Source organism: Acipenser ruthenus, chromosome 1, assembly GCF_902713425.1.
Source record: "Acipenser ruthenus chromosome 1, fAciRut3.2 maternal haplotype, whole genome shotgun sequence".
Taxonomy (NCBI): domain Eukaryota; kingdom Metazoa; phylum Chordata; class Actinopteri; order Acipenseriformes; family Acipenseridae; genus Acipenser; species Acipenser ruthenus.
In genome coordinates this window covers 32,634,138-32,658,121 of record NC_081189.1, presented here as the reverse complement: position 1 = coordinate 32,658,121, position 23,984 = coordinate 32,634,138, and the positions used below count along the sequence as shown (strand labels likewise).

At 34.8% G+C, this 23,984-nt stretch overlaps 1 protein-coding gene across 4 annotated transcripts; it reads right to left on the bottom strand.

The window, feature by feature from the left end:
* Positions 1-1,680: 1,680 nt before the first annotated feature.
* LOC117421506 (SKI family transcriptional corepressor 2) lies at positions 1,681-23,429 on the bottom strand. Of its 4 annotated transcripts, none has more exons than XM_059023840.1 (9): positions 23,173-23,429; positions 11,999-13,801; positions 11,476-11,539; positions 11,019-11,096; positions 9,488-9,553; positions 8,988-9,086; positions 7,995-8,062; positions 7,296-7,359; positions 1,681-2,321 (listed from the first exon to the last, which is right to left on the bottom strand). In XM_059023840.1, exons 2-8 carry the CDS (start codon positions 13,763-13,765, stop codon positions 7,300-7,302), a joined length of 2,202 nt encoding a protein of 733 aa, XP_058879823.1. In that variant the 5' UTR covers positions 13,766-13,801; positions 23,173-23,429; the 3' UTR covers positions 1,681-2,321; positions 7,296-7,299. The 4 variants fall into 4 exon arrangements, with proteins under 4 accessions (XP_058879823.1, XP_058879821.1, XP_058879825.1 ...); XM_059023838.1 differs by lacking the exon at positions 23,173-23,429 and adding an exon at positions 15,571-15,801; XM_059023842.1 differs by lacking the exons at positions 9,488-9,553; positions 23,173-23,429 and adding an exon at positions 15,571-15,801.
* Positions 23,430-23,984: the final 555 nt, after the last annotated feature.

Genomic DNA, 23,984 nt, shown 5'->3' with positions numbered 1-23,984 from the left:
GCATGTGGTTTTATGCAAAGCTGTTAAATTTGAACTGTCCTTGGTGTTTATAACTCTTGGGTAATTTATTCATTGTAACAAGCTTATTGCATAAGCATTACACAACTCCACCCTCAACTGCAAACCTATATAAAATAATTCATTGGCAATTATACTTTGCATCATAAATATCATACATAGTATTGCACTGTACATGAAACAGTTTGGACCAATTTACGAAGCTTTTGTGCAAAACTTTTTTTTAAAATGTTTTAAGGACTAAAGCCTGCTACTAATTATAAATTCCATTTATAAACAAGTATATCAGTAACATACATCACATGGCACAGCTGTAAATTCAAAATTAGAGTTTGCAATATGATGAAAAAGTGGATGAACATGACATATATAAACAGTTTACATACCCCAATGAACATTTATAATTTCTACAAATTTCTAAAAAACAAAGAATTTTAGGAAATATGTTTTGTAGCAAAAGTTTTGCTTTTGTGGATGAGGAAAAAAAGTTACAAGAAATAGATGTCTACAATTATTTATTTCAGCATTTTGTTTAGCAAAACTCCAAAAATGCTGTCTACAAGGTGCTAGAAAGTTCAATATGATAATGCAGAACCTAATTCTAGAATAGTCTAGAAAATGCTGGTTTGTAGGAGAACATTCTTAGAGCGTATAAAAGGGTTAGGCATAGGATGATTGCTGTCATTACCAATAAGTCAATATGGGAAAAAGAGCTATCTGAAGCTATCTGAATTATTTATGGTCATAAAGCTGTGTATTTCTTCACTGCTTCACAGTTAAAAAAAAACAAAAAACAAACGTGTGCTTCCTCCACTGGACCTGGTTCTACTAGCCCCACTGTCGAGTAGACTCCACAGATACATCGACCCACCCACCTCAGTGCGCCGGGACTTGATTAAAAAAAAAGTATCTCTCTTTCTTTTCTACTTCCTACTGTCTGAAGGCTGTGCTCCACTCCGCTGTAAGCTACGCGCTGCCCCAGCCCCAGTTGTGTGACTGCACACGGTCCAGACTAGACACCCAGCCCAGTACCCTCGGTGCTTGTGCCCTCGGTGCCTTGGTGCTTCGGCGCCCTCAGTGTCTCGGTACCCCAGAGCCTCGGTGCCTCGGTGCTTCGGTGCTCTCTGTGCTTAAACGCTTTGTGCCTTCATGCCTTCATTAGGCACAACGGGCCTTGAGGTTGCACGCTCACCACACAAACATTAGTTTGGCGGTAGCGTGACGTCCCTTGTCTGCTGACTCCACTTACGCTCCCTCGCGACGGCTTTGATTTACTTTCATAAAAAGTATTGTTGTTGATTGTCTTCGAATTGAAAGGGAACGTTAGGTTACGGATGTAACCCTGGTTCCCTGAATGACAAGATGACCAAAAAACCTTGCGAGGCCGCATCACTCGCATTCGCAGGTTCAATGCAAAAGAGAATGTGCTCTCCGTTGAGTGACTACTTATTCCCTCAGTAGGCGGGACCGAGGACGTCACTCCCAGGAGGGGCCTACCGGCAGCTCTGACATAAAATGCTCAGTAAATACCTGACCTGTGGCAGGCATATCCCAAAAGCATTGTTGTTGGTCGTCTTCTCTTTCAGGGAACCGGAGTTGAAATAGATGCAACAGACGCTACTAATTTAAAACAAAACAAAACTGCTCTTGTTATAATCCTTTTTATAGACTTTATTTATCCACATAAATAGTAAAGAAACTACAATAACAGATTTAAATACATTTGTGGAAACAGTTCATCATAATGCTTTTAATTACACCCCAAGTATCTGACAGGGGACCGTTCATTTGATTTATACAGCAGGCAGGCTACCAGAGAAGGGCTAACAGTACATACAGTATGGAATGCCCTTCAATAATACTGCAATTTCAGCTAATCTTTAAACAAATGAAAGTGTCTCATTTTACAGATATTAGTCTGAAAAAGAAAAACAAGGCTTTATTGGTTGGACTAAATGTATGTCTTCATATCTACAGTTCCCAGATTTTACAACCAATTACTAGACCCATGAGGGCCGGGATTTGTTAGAGAAAAATATACACAGCTGAAAAAAAGTGCCATCAAACAGCAGTGTTTTCAATGAGTCAGTGTTATCGTTCCTACAGTATCAGTTACATCCTTTCTACGCTGCGATTTTACATTGAAGTCCATGGATTGGTAGGTGGTCACAGGCCTGGCTCCTGATACTGAGAACCCTGTACAGGGTTAATGTATGATTTCTTCCAGATCTCTGAATTGGCCGAAGCTCTGAGGTGGGTGATTGTATCTTACAGGAGGTGAGCTGCAGCAGGTACAGAACTTCCTGTAAAGAGAATAAAAGGGAAGGTAAGATCACATGTCCATGTTTTTCTTTTCAGAAGAAAGATGCTTAATTAGTAAGTAGCGAGGTACCAAAAAATATAGCGTTACACGTCCCCATGTGTTGCTACAACTGTTTAAATGTCTATTTCAAAGCTCTTTTCAAAATGTCTGCTGACGTTCTAGTGCACTGATAGAGTAAGGATTATTGCCCACATTGTCAAACAGGTAACACAGCAATAACATTGTTATGTTTCTTCCTGCAGTGATTTAGAGGACAGATTTCAAATCCCAGTGCACTAGAGCAGACATTTTAGAGCACTAGCAACACATGGGGACATATGGCGCTATATTTTTCGGGAGCCAGTTACTTACTCTTTAAGAAAAGGTTGGGAACAAGAACAGGCTGTTTGGCCCATCAAGACCATTTGTCTTTAACGGGCAATGCTTATCTGAGTCATGCATACTTGATGCTATACAGTATAAGCAGAAAATGAGCTTGTATATACTTTGATTAACCCCACCAATACCTTGTCATTTTACTGCGTCCTCATGGGACCTCAGTCATATAATGCCAATTATAAAACGTATGAGAAATCAACCAAATTCCAGTACCTGTGTACAATTGTCATCCTGTATGTTTAAGATATAACATAATACATTAAAAATATCACTTTTTATATTTAATAGTAGTTCCTGAGTATGATTGTCATTTTTGTGATTTATATTATGTTAAAATGTTGTGTATCTTATTATTACAGAAATCTTTTTGCAGACTTTCTGCAGCTCAGCTTTATGAGATATCTTTTAAATGTTTATCACAGCATGGTACAAGCATAGCAAAATGTGCTGTAAAACAAACTATATACACAGTAACCTGGTGATAAAGCACAGGTAAGCATGGTAAAATCAGAGACATGCAAGGTAAAGCGTTGAAAAGCATGGTAAGGTGTGATAAATATGTGGTAAAAACTATGTGCAAATTTTATAATTAATGGCAATACAGGATTCTATTCAACTGATAGCATATATACGCTCCCATGAAATATATGCACGCCTAGGTGGTGATTAGGTCTGCAGCGAAGCCAAGGGTCTTTAACCACCCAGAAATGCATATATTTCATGATAACCGCACAGCCCAAAGTGGTTTATACTGAATGTAAAACGGCTACTTCAAAGTTAATTGTCGTTTGGGGGACGAAAAATAATTAAAACACTTTTTAAATAAAAAAATACACTTTTATTATGTGTTCATCCACAGTGTTATATAGTCCCAAAAGACAAAACATTTAATTTGTATTCAATAATTAGTTTTAAGTTTTACTGCTTTCAGATCGATGTTCGGTTACAGACATTATTTCCCTTGATGCTGGTCTGGCTTCTGAAAGTAGGTGCAGTGCAGTGCTTCTCAAGCAGCATTGTGAGAGACTGGCTTTGTTGCTTCATTTAGGCATAATTTCACCAAGGAAATGTATTCCCATCGATTCACGGGAGTACCAGTAGGGTCCAGTGCTCAGGATTTGCTGAGGAGCTCTGAGTGGGTGCAGGGAACAGGCTGTTACATCGGGAAGGCATTTTGACAAATGGTTTTTAAAGCTCTGCACCGGACAACTGGGGTCTCAGTGTAAAAAAAAAAAGACTTGAATACTGGTCGTCAGTTGAACTTCTTGCACTGGCATAAAATTCCCTCAAAATGTTGTTGTAGTTTTCTGGACTTATTTCCTTAATTAATTAACAGTAGTAGTTCTTCTTTTTCATTTAGCTGTGCCTCATGTAATCTTATGTGTCTACTGTTGACATTTGCTGTAGCACTTAATTTTTTCTCTTTTTCATGTGGATTACTGTCTTCACTAGGAAATATATTACATCAAATGGACAGTTGTGGCAGTGGTTTTATAGCTAATAAATAAAATGGCAGTTTGTCATGGAATTTTGTCACAGAATTTGTATAATGTTGTGTATTTATTTACTGTGTATATGAGCCGAGCGTATAAGCTAGATATGCGCACGGTCATGTGATGCTGTTTGACCAATCAGAGGTTGTTATTTTTCCAAGTTGTGTGTGTATATATATATATATATATATATATATATATATATATATATATATATATATTAGAGGTCCACATGGGTAGAAAATGTACTCACTATGAAAAAATACCCAGGTACCCAGGTATTTTTTTGGGTAATGATTAAAAAAATATATATATACATAATGCACTTAAAACATTAATGTTTTAAGTGCATGATACATACGGTATTTAAATACTATATAGTACACATACATTTAGTCCCTTCAGATCTGTAGACTTGTGTAACCTTTTCCAATACTGGAAACATCTAAATAGTAATAATAATAATAATAATAATAATAATAATAATAATAATAATAATAATAATAATAATAATAATAATAAACATCTCCTCTTAAATACAGATATTAATGTTAAATGCGCTTTATTGGTTGTAACAATAAAGTGCCGTTCCAGATCCCTAAATTCTGTCTTGTGAATACATAACAATGGCATCCAAGCTAAGCATTTGGTTGAATTTCTTTACTAAGCAGGAGAAAACAGAATTTGCAAACTCTGCCAAAGAAATAATTAATTCAAATATATAATAAATGAGCTTCAGTGAGTTACAGGAAAATAATTCCATCTAGGGTTTCTGTGACGTCATAAATTACGAGAGCGAAGGTCGAGTAATTTATAAACTGTCACAGAAACCCGAGATGGAATTGTTTTCCTGTAACTCACTGAAGAGACCCATCTATTATTTTTAATAATACATGGATACCCTTGTGATGCTAATATTAAAGAAGATGAGGTTCAGCAGTACAGTTGGGTTTTTTAAACGTAGTGTTTCAGTGCTGTACAGACGTTCTCTGCCGTTATCCGTTAGTGCTTCAGCTTTATTTGGATGATTGCCTTTACCTTGTTTTAATTTCCTATTCCTCTCCAGTTTCTCCGGGATACAAATGTACCAGCTTTACATCATTTTTTTTTTAACGTATTCTCATTTTGTTGATCATTAACGTTCTGTACAGTGGGTGTTGTCGAGTGATTGAAAATGAGACATTTTGTATTTTAATTGAAAGTGATGTCTCGAGGAGTCGAATGGGTCAAAGTTGAAGTATATTTTGCTCTAGAGGAATTATCACATTTTGACGTCACTACTGTGGTATTATGCCTTTTTTTCAATGGGCTCAAGATATATATATATATATACTTGTAAAAAGCTTATATAAAGATTTTAATACAATATAGAGTTGCACACCAAGGGGAGACGTTTACAGTGGCACTGAAAACATGAAGTAGAAACACAGCATGCCATGGCCATTGCCTGCTAGAGAAATGAAGGTTGCTGCAATTAATCTCCCTAAGATCAATAACCATGCCTGCTACAGAGAGTTTGTTTTCTGTCATAAACCAGAAGACTGTTTCGTATCTGACAATTTTTAAATGTGTTTTTTGTGCTTCACATTTGGATGCTTGAGACTAAGTTTCTGACATTAGCAGATATCTACCAGTTGGATAATGACAGTTTTACTTGAATGGCTTAGATGATCTAATAATATCTCATCCAATTTCTATGAAGGCCCTGCGACATGCTGTGAATGGCAATTCAGATTTCATTACAATTTGCTGTGTGACAGCGGCACTGTGGTTACACTGTTTTTCTTATGCTGCTGGTTCAGAAGTAGGCTGAATGTACTGGTCGGAAAATCTTATTAACATTTTGCAGACACGAATCCTCATTATTGCCTATAGAATAGACATTTTGCTCATACCTACAGAAATGTGCAGTCTCTTTGTTTATGTACTGAACTCAACAGCTATGATTGACAGGTTCTGTGTTTAACATTGTATTGTACTTGTTTGTATCAACTACTGTTCAATGTATTATTTGTATAGCTTTATAGCTTTTTGTAAAACTACATTTCAGAATGCAGCTTTTTTTAAATAACTGCTGTGTCAGTTGTGACCACAAGAGGGAGCAGGGACTTCACTAAAGCAAAAAAAAGCATAATTTGCCTAAATATGGACTACTAATGTCGAAACAGATTGACAACCATAGAAAAACTGTACTGTATTACGTGTTATTGCTGATACATGTATAATTTTAGAAAATGTTATATTTTTCTTGCATTGCATTATATTTTTACTGACAACTTAAAAATGTTCACCTGATTGAAAATATAATACACTGCAGCATATTAATATTGAAATAATTTAAACGTTTAAATAAGGGTAGATTTTCAAAAAGTCTCAATGTTATTATTAGTAGTATGGGGTGTGAGTGTATGTGTGTATATTCACATTGTCAAACAGATTTGCCAATTTAAAATAGAAGTAAGCTGATGATATTTATCATAACAACATAAATGCTTTAAGGCAATGTGATTTTTTTTATCATTCCAACAATGCCATTTTTGTCCACCTCAGTGTCGCTGGATTTTTATAATATGTCAATAATTTTACATTTCAAATATATGGCTTGACAAGGACTTATAGTTTATAGTGCAACTGCATTAAAACATTTAATTTGAATATGCATACATGTCCTTTTGTATACATAATTAACACAGGATACATTTACTGTGTGTTTAGTCTTCCTCATTTATTTAACCAACAAACTATAATATTATTTGACACACAAAAATATTTTGTTCCATTATATTACACATCATAATTCATCTGAAATATATGATTTTTGCTGGTTGGGCATGCATTTGTTACACATGGAAACTGCTGTAACTGTTAGAGACTAATATTAAGCCAGCTGTTACAGGCAAGGCAGTATACAATCATTATTTGGGGCTTTGACCAAAAATTGCGATGGGATACACCACCATAACCTCCTTGCAGGCCTGTTGAATGAGTTCTCTCCTGACCACCTGAAGTAGCGCTATACCCTATTCACTGTGCAATGGCTGTCCACCAACTCTGCCATTACATGCCTTTATTAGATTACATACCTTTTTAGGACTTGTTAAGATGTGTGCCGAGTTTTTCTTTCCGTATCAAGTTTGCATAGGGAATCTGCAACAAAAGACATAATGAAGTTTTGTAACTTAGGTTTGGGAGGAGGAACATCTTCCTACACATGATAAGTCATCTAATTTGATCCATTCAGAAAACATGGATAAGCAAATAACTTGCCCCTCCTTGTGTTTGAGTCATTCACAACCCTCTGTCTTCCCCATCTCCACCCTTAAAGCTTGGGGGGGGGGGGTGTATCTTGTCTTATTCGAATTCACTAAATCAGTATGTGCAGTGAACCCTATTCTCTTTACCTATAAATCATTTTTTGTGGATTATAATGGAGAGTGTGGAGAGGAACAGGTGATACCTCAAAGCAGCAGGGCAAAATATGGCCATTTTGGAGGGTTTGTGTAGGCATAAGCATTGATGGATAAAAACAGTGCTCAATAAATATACAGATGAGGCATTTATACTTTAATCTCTTTAAGGACTATTCCTACAGAACATAAGTGGGGATGTTCTGGAATGTTTCAAAATCAGTTGAATGGCCTGTTTAGCTGCCACTCTACAGACTGCATACCAGCATTTATGGTTGTGTCCATTGGAATCGTTTTGTTATGACAAATATTAAGTTGGTCAAATGCGTTTTTGACAAAATGCTTTCTGTACCCCAGGATGTTAGTGTCTCGTACCATTTGTAATTGTTGAACCATCTCTTCTCTGTACGCTAACTCTCTCTTCATTTGGTCCTGGAAGTTATCTGTTCAGATAAAGAGATTTAAGCTATAAAACTCTTTCCACAAACCATAAGATGTACTGTACATGTTGAGCATAGAAAATACTACACTCACAACATGCCTAACCAACAAGCCCACTGGACCAGAAAAGAAAAAAAAGGTTCCTAAGCCCTGTTAAATTACAAGGCTGTATCTTTTGTATAATCTATGGTTTATATACTTTAAACTATTTTCTATTCATGGTTCTAAAGTGGTCCAGTGGTTAAAGAAAAGGGCTTGTAACCAGGAGGTCCCCGGTTCAAATCCCACCTCAACCACTGAGTCATCGTGTGACCCTCAACAAATCACTTAACCTCCTTGTGCTCTGTCTTTCAGGTGAGACGTAATTGTAAGTGACTCTACAGCTGATGCATAGTTCACACACCCTAGTCTCTGTAAGTCGCCTTGGATAAAGGCGTCTGCTAAATAAACTAATAGTAATAATAATATTCTTTTTTCATAGGGAGTGGGCTTATTGGCGCTGCACTCATGTTGCCAGTATGCTCTAGTCTTGGTCCTCCCAGTAGATGTCACTGTTACTGTAGGTGGCATTGGACCAACACAGGTCACTTAAGGAGGTATTGCTAGCTTATTGTTAAAGGCAGTATTAAACCAAATAAATAAAGGCATGGGACCCTGACTCTAAAATGGGAGTATTTGGCATTTTTTTTAATGGTATAAGAATATTGGGAGGATAATGGACATTAATGCTGAATATATGAACTATTTCCCGCTATAACATTGATATTTGCTATTACCAGCAGGCAGGCATTTTCGTATCTGTTAAATGAAAGTGTTCTGAATGAAGTCTTTATATATTAGAACTATGAGCTGTTATAATCATCTTTACCGACATGATCAGCCTAAATCTACATCTCTGATGCAAAAGTAACAAAAAGGGTTACTTACTGAAAACAGGGAATGCAGCAGTGCCCTTTAACGCATGGAACTCCTGCTCCAATCTTCTTCGTAAATCTATTTGTTCTAAAAGCACTTTCTGGAGCTCTTCTGCAAAACATAAAATAAATATCCCAATCATAATAGAATTATGTTAAAAGAAAATGAAAAATGACAAGAAATAAATACACTGAAATACAATGCACAATGTAATCATACTAAACATGACAGGATGACAGAACAGAAAACAGCACTGCTTGAGAGCCTATGAATAAAAAAGCATTGCCATATGTTACGCATTAAGATTAATAGAGTACACAGTGTCACGGAATGAGTATCCCATTTTAAAATGTTTGCATTTATCTCAATTATAGTTAACTGGGAGTCCATATACTGTATCACCAAAATGTTGTGGTATCAAAATATACAAATCAAAAACGAATTCTTGAATATTGCTATGCAATATAATAATAAAGCATATAAATGCATTTATAAATGCTAAGTTAGCATACCTTTTTCCATATTTTCTACATCTTTTTTTAGTGAAACAGGTGGAGTTGTTTCTTGCCCCTGGTCACCTAAATCAAAATATGGAAATTATTATTATTATTATTATTATTATTATTATTATTATTATTGTATACTGTAACTCAACCTTTCACTCGCTGAAGAAAACCAAACAAGGTTACAGTGTGACACAAACAAGAAATGATTAGCATACAACTGAAATAATAAATGATACAAAGATTGTGAGCATAAAAATATTTATACAAATTATATCTCTGAAATGTATGGAATATTATTATTATTATTTATTTCTTAGCAGACGCCCTTGTCCAGGAATATATATAGAAAAACAATATCCTAGATATATCATGGATAGATGAGAAAATAACTAAATATGTTATCTTTATAAATAATATTCAATTACAGTATTGCTGGAATGTAATGAAACACTTTTTCAGTAGGCATATTTTTGGGGACTTGTTAAACAACTATACTATTATAACAGTTATATTATGTGAGTGCTATTAAACATTATTGTAAAGTAGATATTGATAGACCACAATGGACAAGTACATGTTATATATCTACATGTTATTTTACAAAACACAAAATAAATAAAAGGCCCAAACAAAGAAATTCCGTTGCAATTTATATAATCTGCCTTTTCTTTTTTTCATCTCCCTCCCTAAGCCGCTCACATTTTCTTCATTTCAAACCCCAGTGTTCTTGCTCTCTTCCTCTCTCTGTCTCATTTGACAGGCAAATTTGCAGACTTTGCCCGAGGATAACAACCTCGTTTGACAGTCAATTAACCGTGAATAGTCAAAGCCAAAGCAGTTTGCATTACATAAATGGGAAATTAGATTCCTTTCTCCCAAGAAACAGAACTCTCCTTAAGACACGACAATAGACACTTTGGAATCCAAACTTCTAATCACGTCCTCCCTTAGCCCTTAGAGACATGCAGCAATCAGGGAAAGGTGCTTTCATTTAATTTGTTTCATGTAATTTTAAAAATGTATTATACGTTATGTGAAGAGATCATTATCATGTAGATGATATAAATGTTGGCATATATGTCATAAAACACTTTTAATGTATTTTTGACAGATATTAAAAGCAATAGGCTGTGATCTTTTTAATGGAAGGTTTCTTGGAGGAAAATGCAATTATTTCCATGTTATACCATTCAAATACTGATTGCCATATTTGTGTTAGCTGATATTCTTTTTGAACTGTTGTGAGTCCCAATAGAATTCACATACAGTATGTGACGGTCATATGTTCTGCCACTGCTGTATTTTATTATTTTGATGCATTTAACCTTAAAGACCTTGAAAGGATTTTTAAAAATGTATTTACAATACTTAGGTGTTGCAAAGTCATATGATTTTCTAGCATTCCGTTTAAGTTGTATTATTATTATTATTATTATTATTATTATTATTATTATTATTATTATTATTATTATTATTTGTATTTAGGGTTTTTTTTTCTATTAAAAATACTTTATGTTTAAAATAGAAGATGAAGTACCTGGAGTTTCTCTCCAGAATTCTGTTCCAGGTGTGTCTGTATCAGAAATGAAGAAGGTGCTCTGTTCCTTACTTTCTTCTGTAACAGTAACAATAGTATATTATCATTTCTGTATCGTTTAAAGAATCCTCTGCTTAAATTATTCTTTTTTAAACACTGAACCACTGAGCTGAAATTGCTGTAATCTGCAAAACATTTGACAATAATATAAAAGCTAAAGAAACTGAGGGGTTTACAACCCTTTTATTTTTGGCCTGGCCCCAGCGTAACAAATTATTACATGTAAAGCTCATCAAAATACCCCAGAACGTTTAAGATTATGGCTTATAATAATGTCAACTGAGTCTATTGACTCAGAGGTTTTTTTTCTGAAACCGTACATAATATAGGAAAATCTGTTTATAATGAAACATTGGAGAAGACAAAAGAGGTCAAAATAAAAAAAGAAAACACTTACCTGAAAAGGTTCCATTTTCTTTGGTAGTAAAAGCTGTCTGTGTGTTCCCTCTATTTTTGTGACCCTGAAACTCAACCAATAAAACACATTGTGATATCCTATAATACAATTAGATGAAATTCTGTTCTTTCATCCCCACAGGCACTTGAAAAAGCAACATCTTTTTTTCAGTTTTCCCATTTACTCCTATTAAAAAAGAATAATCAAGGACTAGATTAAATGGAAGGAACCATTCCTGCTACAGAAACAGCTGTTACTAGTTCCTTCAGCAATCACAGCTGATGCAGTGTTACCAGAGGTTAAAGATTAAAAAGGCTAATAGGAAAAAATGACAAAGCAGAACAAATATAATGTAGCTGTTAAACAATACGCGATTCGGCTTATTAGGGAAAATCAAAGAACACTGAATATTTCATTTCTGCAGGGAAATGGGTTATCAATCTTATTATGCATATATATATCAACTGAGCCTAAAGCTGCATTTAAATAATAATTAGCTAAACAGCCTAAAGGGAATATTTACATCTTTGTAGCTTGACTCCTCCGATGAGGCATGAATAGGACTTCTTGAGTCTTTGAGATTAGCAGGTGAATTCTCTGTGCTGCCAGTTTTTATATTGTTGGTTTCTGCTATGATGCTGGGGAAGTGGACTCTCTCTTTAGCCCTTTGCTCCCCATTTTCTGGAGGGACTATGATCTGGGTGCACTGGCCACTGCTGAAATCCTCTTCCTCTTCATCCTGCTGTTTGTTGGTCTCCACATCCACCTCCTGCTCCTCATCACTGTCCCCACTGTCGCTCTGGTAACTGCAGCTGGTCCCGGGGGAGAGGTGCCTATCAGAGCCAAATTCCTCCAGGTTACCATGAAGCTTGGCGATGCTCTCCGCATCTTTAACTACAGGCCTGAAGGCAGAGTGGTAGCTCTGTTTCCTGGCCTGGAATGAAGACATGTCCATGAGCTTCAGCCTCCCGTCGGACGCTGGCCTGAGGTCATTAGTTGTCGGGGTACATTCATTTTCAAACAAGCCACTCCTGGAATTGGCCATGCTGGCTGCTTCGCTTTGGTCCGAGAGGTCAAGGAAAGCCTGTCTCAGTGTGGGGTTTTCAGAAAGAGAGGTGAGTGCGTTGGGTTGAGGTTGGAGATAGGTGGGGACCGGAATACCGGCAGGGGTCCGTGGTGGCCAAAACATACAAAAGGGTGGATAGAAAGCATCCTTCCTCCCAGGCCAAAGAAGTCCAGATAGTCCACTTGGTTTCTGCCCATTAGCAGGTTCGCTGTCATCTTTTTTCTGACACAGGCTAAAAGCCGGAAAGGTGTAAGGGTTTGGGAAGAGAGAGGTGGCAGGGAACTTTTGCAGCATGCCAAAGCTCTTGCTTGGGACTGGGATGACTGGGTAGCTGCGAGGGTTTTTCCGAGGGGACAGGCTTGTTCCCTCAACATCTTCATCCTCTTCAAACCTGGTCCTTTTCTGAGATAGATCTGGAGTTATCATGTGAGGGAGTACACTATTGACAGCCTTCATCTGGCTGAGAGAAGAGCAGTTCCCCTGGGGCAAGGCTCTCTTCCGACTTCCCCCATTAAACATGGCTTTCACATCCTCCCATGCAAAGGCCAGGTCATCGGGTGGGGTTTTATCAGTCAGTTTGAGGTGACGCCTCCAGGAATTGAAGTTGGCAGCATCAGGCTGGGTGTATTTAGCTTCTGGGGTGCGGTGGGAGTGGAAAATGAACTTATTTGGAGAAAAGTACATATTACAATAGGAGCATTTGATGCATTTAGCCCTGGAGCTGTTGTATCGAGCTGGAATAAAGTTTCCCCTGGAACCCCAGGCGCATTCATGAGACACGTCAAATGCAAAGTTATCTGGAAGCTTTGGGGGTGAGTTCTCGCCCAGGAAGGACTTGCAAAGTCTCTCTGCTTCCCTTTTGGTTATCATGCCACATCTCCTGGAAGAGATAGGCATGGCTCCGGCTCGCCGCAGGATTTCCAGCTGTACAGGTGTGCACTGAACACAGGTTATCCCCAAAGCAACCCTCCTGTTGTGGATCTCATTGTAGCTGTAGTGCTTCAAAAGGGTGTTGGAGATCTGTGCCAGACATAGCCTCTCTTGGCCATCAATTACCAGGGAAACAATAGGAACACCATACAGTATGACCTGACCCACTTGATTGGGCTTTAAAGCGGAATGGTTAGCCCTTGGTGGAGTTATAGGTTCTTGCAGGTAGGTGTTTGTCGGTGGAGTCATTACAATATCGTCTGGTCTAGGTAGTGGGGTTTTTTCCATCTCCATACGAAGGTATAAAGAATGTCTTTGGTCCTTTTCCCCCTGCAAAACCAAAAAAAAAAAAAAACTAAATTTAGAAAAATTAAAGATTAAAAAAACTATATAAGGATTAATGGTTCGATTTACGCAAATATGTCAGCGTCCTCTCTTGGTGAATATATACCTGTGTTCTATTAAAAACTTGTAGAATGTCTTCAATGTGAACTGCTCGAATATAAAAAATGTTTGATGAATGACAAATGTTCACATTTGCATCAAAACATAAGTTTAACATAATGATCTTAACATAATGATCTAATCCTATATTGTAAATTAATCTAAATTAAAAAATGCATTCGACATTTCATAAGCTGTCTGTTCGTAACAATGAAAATGTAATGGGTTTTTTTTTTTTTTTTTTTTTTAAACACAGTACACCCTTAGCTTGTGAAGTTATTAAAGTTAAAATAAAATGTATCTACTGTAACACTAACAACATTATCTGTTTCCTTTCTACCATAACTGTTATCAAGTGAGAATGTTACTTGTCTTCCAGTCCAGAAATATTTCAGTTTTAATCTTATAGGTATGCTTGTTCGAAATATGCATTTAGGCTGCAGCACACATTTTAACAAAACTGGTTATTTAAAAATTATTTATCACGCTAAATATTAACAATATGGATATTTGAGACGCGTTACGAAGCGCAATAAATCAATAAATAAATAAATAAATATCCCTCTCCCTTTAAAAATACATTTCTACATTAAAGCTACCAGTTGACTGAATTATGATTTGAATTAATGCTTTTATTTACATAATGTTCAAACTTGCTAACTGATGTATATGTGTTATAAAAGCAGCAGCTATATATTTTTCACTCCTGCAATTTAGTTTTCGCTGTTTTTTCGGTGCAATCAGCAACAGGTCTGTAATGTAAAATGGACAATATGAGCATCTTTGTATATTACCAAGGAACGCATCTTTAACCTTTGCAAAAAATGTTCCCCGCTATAAAGAGAGGTTGTAATATTAACACAATTGTGGGCTATAATTACATCATGCATTCCCGGTTAATAATTTAGAATACGTGTATTACATTAATCACACCCGTTTCTTAGTAATATTTTATCTATTTTTGTATCGCTGTACTATAACCACACAAAATATTGCTTGTAAATTGACTGCTTTCGAAATTAAATAGTGTGACTCCCATAACACTTTTATATTTTTTCGTTAACGTTAAACGTAAACTTCACGGCACACTAGCCAGCATACCGTAAAAAAAAAAAAAAAAATTAAAAGAAAATGCAAATTCAAAAGTCAAAAGTCACTGTGGAAACATTAATGTATCAAAGATTAAATACAATATTCTTTAATGGGGTATTATTCTTCCAACTTGTTTCATACACAAGATCACATGATTTTCATGAACTGTGCAAGGTCTTGAGAACAAATTATCTTAACATCCAAAATTGAACCTATATTATGTGAGTTTGAAACTGTTACACTGTCGTTGCTACTACTACGACAACTACTACCAGGGCTAATAATAACCATTATATAAAAATAAAATAAACTACAAAAAATGAAATAATTACAATAATGCCATTATATATATATATATATATATATATATATATATATATATATATATATATATATATATATATATATATATATAAACAGAAAACCAAATTAAATAACAAACTAACCAACTAACAAAGAAAAATGTTTAGATATTTTTTTTTTTTATATAACGCTCTACCCTCATATAGTTATGAAGTGCTTTCTATATAATGCACCGTACTCTACTATATATTGTACCGTACCTCCTGTGCAGTATCCTCTAAAAAAACACAGTGTTGCACATCTTCAAATCGCAGAAAGGGCCCTTCTTCAAACAAAAATACAAATCTGATTCACTCAGTTAAAAAAGGCTCCAAGTTTTTTTAAGTTAAGCATACAGTTTAGAGAGCGGATGTATTGCGAGATGAATCATTCCCTTTAGCGATCTGTTTGTGGCGTGTGTGTCTGCCAATGTACTGGTTGTAAGTTGATTGGTGAAGCTCTGCCTCTCAACTGGCCTCGCTGCTGAAAAGCTTCACCTCGTAGCCAATGACGTCTCTCACTCACTGCCACTCAACGCGTTTTACTTTCTAAAGAGGGGCTAATAAAGGAGCCAAGCCCCAGGCAACCCGAGACGAGTCTCCCGCAAATCTGGATGAGGAAACACTACAATGAACACCCGCTCTACAGCCTTTTTTCGTATTTCAGGAGAAGGAAAATGTCATTTGAAATAGACATGCAGTGGCATCCTCTAATACAACAATCCCATATAATCCTGCCATGGTCTCTACTGAGTGTTTTTATCCGCACTTACCCAGATTTCTCCAGTCAATTCAAATCAGCCATACATCCTTACATATGTCACATGCATCTATTATTTACATGTTCGCTTATAAAAATCGTTGAATTGCAATAATATATATTCTATTGATTTGGTAAACGTTCTGCTCTAAAGGTGATAAGAAAGCTCGCACCAACCGTTTTTTTCTAATTTTCAGTCAACAATTTGTACTTACTGTACATATATGCAAAGAAACGTTTAAACATCAATAAAAATAAAATCTATAACAATAGACAGGACTCGTTGCATAGAAAAAATGTTATATAGCACATGTTGTAAAATTCCATTTAAATGTATGTCATTAAAAAAAATATATCCTAATTGACATGTCAAATGCTAAATGTCTTACATCATAAGCATTGCAAACACCTCTAAAGTTAGTTGCCACGATATGATGATTTTCAAATAACTGATACATCTGGATTTAAAGTTTTAAATCAACAAGCTTACCTGATAAAAAACGGACTATGTTGCATTTAAAATAATAAATAGATGATATTCTATAAACGCAGAATCTGGTAATCAAAGTGCGCAATGCATTAATTTTTTATGCTGTTTGCAATTTTTTATATAACCCAATACAAATATATGCCAGTTAAAAAGCATTTTTAGGTACGCTACAGAATTTAATTGATTCATAGATTAATTGCGTTGTTATATTTTGCACCGAATAATAATTAAGTTAATAATAATAATAATAATAATAATAATAATAATAATAATAATAATAATAATAATAATAATAATATCTTGATATAGTTGATGTGGTTGCTCTAAACTGTAAAACAAAGTATAAAGTATGTCGGTTGGTGTCTGGATCCATGTGCAAAGGTACAGTGAAATTAAATTAAACTTATGTGCATTTCTTTTTACAAGGGCGTTTTAAAAATACATATTTAACATGAATTGTAATATTCGAATAATGATAGATATTTAAAAATGCAGCACAGGGAACAAAATCTGATAGTATATATGCATATATCACTCAAATGTCAAAGCTAAATTTATCAATGCGCACTACAAAATCCTGATCCTGATTGGCATATATATATATATATATATATATATATATATATATATATATATATATATATATATATATATATATATATATATATATTCTCAAACTCTCATTTGCGTATTAATTGGATAGAATTGCTTTAATGGTTAAGTCAGTGACACACATTTTGTTGATAGGTTAGCAATGATGTCTGGGGATTTGGCGCTCCGATCTTAACTGAAGTCTTCCTAGTTACAGATCGAGCATATTGAAATAAAACTATCTATTGATCCTTGATCAAGTAAAAGCGTTCAATTAATATTTCGGGGAAGACACATCTATTTTTTATTTTAATTAACTGTATTTTTACTCAAGTTTCTCTTTAGGCCAAGTAGCTTTTTATTTCTTTCTTTCTTTATTTATTTTATAAATATTGTGTCTCTTTAGTGTTGGTTTGCAAAATAGCCATACTGTAAATACTGTAACTTTTCTGAAACATACAAATCCATCCCACAACCACACTGACTGTCCAGTCTTATAATATTAGTTCCCATTTACCTACTTGGTGCATGACGAACTAATATGTATTATAAACTATACATGTTTTTAAAGATTTGGTAATATTGTCATAATTTCAGCCCTTCTTATTCTGCAAGTTTCTAAGTATAACAGATGAACTTATAATTTAAATACATATAGAAATTACAGTAACGATATACAATACAATACACTATGATAACATATATTCCACACATCTCATATGCATTTCTGCAGTTTTGCTTGGAACCGTTGAACATCTATAACGCTTGTGATCAAAACGCTGGTAATATTTCACGCTGAACAGTCTGTTATACGTGCACATTTTGTACAGTTACTAATGTCTTTAAACACGTAACGCCCAAAAGCTTGTAAAAGGAGTTTGTTGTGATTTAGAGTTTACTGTGGGAGTAAGACTGGTACTTTTTCTGCTTATTCCTGTGATTATTAAAAAAAAGAATCTGGAATAAAAAGGAAGGCTTCGTTGCTTTGAGAGCCAAAGGGTATTGATGGAAGAGTAAAACAGGGTCCCATCTGGACGCCCCTGCAGTTCATTTAGATCACATCACTTATGCTTTTGTCTCAGCTCTTTACTAACCAACACACAACAGCACAAAACAGAAGGTAGCTATTTGTAGACGTTCATTTACAAAAGAAAGAAAAAACAAAAACGTTGGTGGACATGTTAAGGCTTTACAATGTAGCAAGAGATGAAAGAGAGAATAAAATAAAACACGTATATATATATATATATATATATATATATATATATATATATATATATATATATATATATATCAAACACACACACAATCCGGAAGCAAGTCTGTGACCGATACAGATACAGAGACATACAATATGGACTTGGTTAACTGCACTGTGCTTTTATTGTAAATTGTGTATTGTTTCTTTTTTTAAAATATATTTTCTGTTTATTGTACTATAAATCCGGAAATCATATTGTCTAACTGTTTTATTAATCAAGGATTGAGGAAAAAATAATTGAACTCTTTGATTCACACATGAAAACGATCAAATGATGTTGTCGTTTCGGCACGACACTGGGAATCAAATTGTTAATATTTTTGGATGTGTGTTAGGTGAGATATGTACATTTGTTTAAATACGATGCACATCAACTTGTATATATTACAGTATCACTATTCAGGGTCATGTTTTGCCGAAACAACTGTGTGTTTCTAAGCTTTACCAGACGAAACAGTGTAAGACTAAAACGTTTAACATCAAACCAGACAACAACAAATCAAAGATGCTCCGGGCGATTCATTTGAATTTTTAAATATCAGAATGCTCTCTGCCAGCTGAAATGATACATTAGCCCTGCGAATTCATACTGCCATAATTCCTTGCACAGCATGACATAGAATTGTAGGCTTTTCTGCAATGCCGCAATTATACAGCTATAATTACAATTTTGCTCTTAATGAGTCTAATGCCTATGTTTTGTATGAACGACTATACAGACAAATATACTGTGATGCCGGATATTTTTCCAGTAGGTTAGTTGGGGTCATTTTCACCTTTTTTCTAGATTAAGGGTTTTCATATTTAAATGTATAGTCATCTGCGTAAAAGTGTTTAAAACCTTTCTTCCTGATAACATAGATAATCTTTATTTAATGCAAGTGCTCTTTAATAAAAGTAAAAACTCCAATACAAATGTGTTTCTTCAATATTCTAAATACTATGCTTATTTTATAATATAATTTAATGTACTTAAATCACACACTTTTCATTAGAAAATGCAGACCTGTGTTCAATCGTTCCAACATTTTCCACTTTAAGCTGTTGTAAAACATTGTAATTATATATATATATATATATATATATATATATATATATATATATATATATATATATATATATATATATAAATAAACACGCACACACGCACACACACACACACAAAGGCGTGTGTGCTCACATGTTTAGGATCAGGGTTATTCTAATGACGTGAAAAGTCACATAGGAAAATCAAAATCAGTCAGTTCACTGCCAGGTGAGTGACTAGTCTCCTGTAAATTTGTTTTTGCAGGCTTTGTAACGGTATGAACCACAAAAACATAATTCAAACCTGTATTATGGAAAGAAAGATAACCTTGGCACAACCATCTAAATTAGTTTTACTGGTCCTGTACAGCATGTAACTGGGTTGCATGGAAAGTGTAGCCCATGCTGTATTTTCAGTTACAACGTAATTGTCTCGATATTACTACACTGGCTCAAGTTCTGTGCAGAAACTTACAATAGGCCTATGTCAATTCAAACAGCAGCACGTCATCTGAGACCTGAGCCACACATACACATTTACTGTCAGGGGGTCCATTTCTCAAGCACACACTGACAGAAAAAATATGGTCTTCAACAACTCATCAGCTCTTGATGCCCACCCACTGTTTTTATTATTGCTGTGTTTTTTTGTAATAGAATTACGGGATTTCTTGATTGAGCTAGCTTGATTTACTGAAAAAAGAATTTGTGTTTAATATAATTAAGGACACATTTCTATTTAAAGTGTTGAGGACCTCTAACTGAACACCTAGACCTGCTCATGAAGACTAATGCGCCATTTTTATGTACATGCAGTCGTTATCTGTGCATTATGATTAGAGTTAGGGTTAGGGTAATACTTGTTTTATAATAACTTAACATTTTTGGAAAATACTTTATGAATATGCAAATGGTCGAACACATGAATTGTTTATAACTAAACTGCCGGGCTAGTTTCCAAAAATTCAAAGCTTACAATTGGCACTTTCATTGTTCAGCTTGTGAAAGCAAAACATAATATGCATAAAACAAGCTGTTTATGTTAACTATATACATAGAGAGAGAGAGAGAGAGAGAGAGAGAGAGAGAGAGAGAGAGAGAGAGAGAGAGATTTCACGTTTTATGAATGCATGTGTAAATAAGGCCACTGTATGGGTCAAACAACACAACTGCCCTATGAACCTTTATTATTTGGGAATTAAACATCGGACATAATGGTGCAAACTTTAATGTTATGGTCATATCTGAGCATAATTTAAACAGTGCTATAAAGTGCTAAAGAAATCATTTGTAATTGATTGTGCTCAGAGAGCTATTCATCTATTAATATGTTGGTTTTCATAGATGGGGGGACCACTTTGTTTTAACAATCTGGAACTGTGAAGGCTTATATACATATTCAGATGAATCCAACAAAGCACCATAGGTGCCTAAAGCCTGTATACAACTTGACTTCCAAAACCCGCCAATAACATTGATATCATGAGGATATGTTGTTGGTGTAGTGCAGGTGTTGGGGTTTTGGTATTCACTCTCATCCAGTCAGAATGCAGGATTTATTCCCCTTGTGATGGGATTGTGTTTCTTTGTTTTGTAGGGAGTGGTTTCACAGTAAGGTGTAATGTCCTATCAGAAATGCGAGGTGCATACATAATTAAGAACATTATCAGCTTTTATTAGGGGACATAGAATAAATGGATATATATATTCTATGCATGTTTCTGTTATTGAAATGATACAGATAACAGTCCAAGTTACTATGGCACCACAATACCTATTACTGAAGTAATTCAATCCATTCTTCTATTTTATTTGCCCCTTACTTATAAACACACTAATTGTGCTTGATGTGTTTTTTTATTGTATACATACCTATCATACACAAATTCTACAAGAATGTTTTTGTGGGAGGACAGTTTATCTTCCGTCAAGAACATTGAATTAAGTCTAGGGACTGACAGCGGGTATTCTCTTATGCTGGCACCTCAGCTGTTCACAATTAAATATGTATTGTTTTATTATTTTAAAACAATATGTGGACAGACAGGTCAAAAATACTGTTACTTAAATAAAGAGAAAATGTAAATTGGGATTCATCTTTTTGTTGCCACTCTGTGTAGACTTGTTTCTCACTTTCCTCAATGAAAAGTGTGAAACTATCTTGACAACACTCACAGATGGTTATAGGACATTAAGACCTGAAAAAAGAAAAGTGTGGGGCAATACAAATGAAGTTACAGCCTTAGACAATACAATAGGACACTAGAGAAGTTCAGACAAAATGTATGCTAAACCATTCATGCAAAGCATTTGATTAAGATGTGAGGATGCATACTCCACAGAGAAGGACCGGCATAAATAATGCATGTGACTTAGTTCTTAACATATTGAACTATACACTCTATATTATATTTAAAAAGTTGACGTTTCATGTTAAGTTTCATTTTACATAAACTGTGTTGCAAAACTCTGGAGATTTGCAAAACCTTTTTACTCCAATCACAATCCTAAAACAAAAAAGAAACTTCAAGCCTCAAAATGTACTGTACATCTCTGATTTGGTTTATTTCTTTATTTACTCTTAATGATTTAGGGTAAAGAGCTTGATTATCTAAACCACAACATGTTGTCTCTTGTGAAAGTGTAGTTGTTTTTATTTGAATCAGTAATTTGCAGTCTTCTTTTCCAACACCAGTTTGTGGCAACCACATCTAGAAATTAATTTAAAAATTATAATATGTAAAAAAAAGCATGTGCTTTTCAACCATACAAGAAACATATGTGAAAATGCTGTATGTATTTTAAGGTTTTTACATTGACTGATTTTGTCATTACATTGTTTACCAGTATGATTGTTATCTATGCATACATCAACTGTAGGCCTATTACTCTAAAACAGAAATACAACATTACTAATATACTACATTAAATTAAAGATTGTTGAGAAAATACAATGAAAATACTAAACAATATGGAATCTAGCATGTGTAAAATAACCAGTTAACTAACTAGCTGTGAAGAACATGCACAACTTAGTTTCACCTAAGATGTTTTTTAAAAGCCAATATAGATATAATAACTTGTTACAAAGTAGAGAGTATTGCATTTACAATTAGAATACATTACTTCTTGTTGGTGTTGTTTTACAAGTTTAAAACGTGTTGTCTCTATTAGAGCACAGCTTCTTGATAACTGTGGTGTCTTGCATTAAAAAAAAAAAACTCTTACAGAATGAAAATCATATTATTGTTGCCAAACCGTTACGTTATTGTCATGCATTGCAATTCCACAGAATACCCTAATACTACTCTACATGAAGACACCATACTTCCAAATCATTTGTTATCTTTACGTATCCTACTAGATCAAGGACCTGGAATACTACAGGTTTAAGAAAAAACATAAGAAAATAGAAGCATGTGCAAATGACACAATAACACAGTAAACATCCATCAAAGACCAAGCACCTTCCTCAGACAGACCCGCTCTTAGCAATTCATCTTTAGTAACAAATTATACACAATTAGTCCAATCCATTGGGGTGCATAGTTGTTAAAAGCCATCCTCAATTAAAAACATGTTGAAATAAAGAGTTCAATGAATCCAGTTAAATATCTTATCTGATTTCCAAACATACCAGCCGCCCTAACAAGTCACCAAAACCCGTCAGTATCAATTAGGCAAAGTACTGCTTACCTGTGACTGTAGACTGCCGCTTTAACGCGAGATCATGCGCAACTTCAGATTGCTTCGTGCTCTGTGAACTCGGTCTTTAACAGCTGGAAACGACGGTGCGATTTGCAATTAAATGTGTTTGTTTTGTAGTCTGCTGTTCTTTCTGATCCCGCGAGATAGAAATCTGACGTCCCTGTCCTGGAAGTTTTTGATCTGGATCGCTATTTCCTCTCTAGTTGCTCATGTAATGTATGTCTTCTTTCCAGCTAGGCAGTGCTGTGTAATGCAATGCAATACGTAACCCTATCAAATACAATTACACACTGTATGCGCGCACAGACAACGGGTAAACCTGGGGCACAAGGATCAATCATAAAATGATGCACAATACAGGGAATGGAAACACAGCTGATTGTACCCATATATGTACAGTATTAGTTCCAGCTTTCATAGAATTAATAATAATAATAATAATAATAATAATAATAATAATAATAATAATAATAAAGCTGTTAACCTACATTTTTTACAAATGTATAAAAAAAATACTAACATTGCAAAACATTAGTGCTGTTCGCTTAGGGATATAATCACTGGGTAAAACAAAGCAAGAAAAAGTAAACGAAATCATAACAATATGTATCTGTAACTTTTTACAATTTGTATGAAATAAACCCCCCAAAACACAAAAATATACAACACACAACTGGAAACAGCATTATATTAATACCAGCATTTTAAACAGTTTATTAATGGTAGAACATTAAAATAACTGTTTGGTAAGGAAGACATTGTTAAGACATTACGTTTATAGGCAGAAGTAATATACTTAA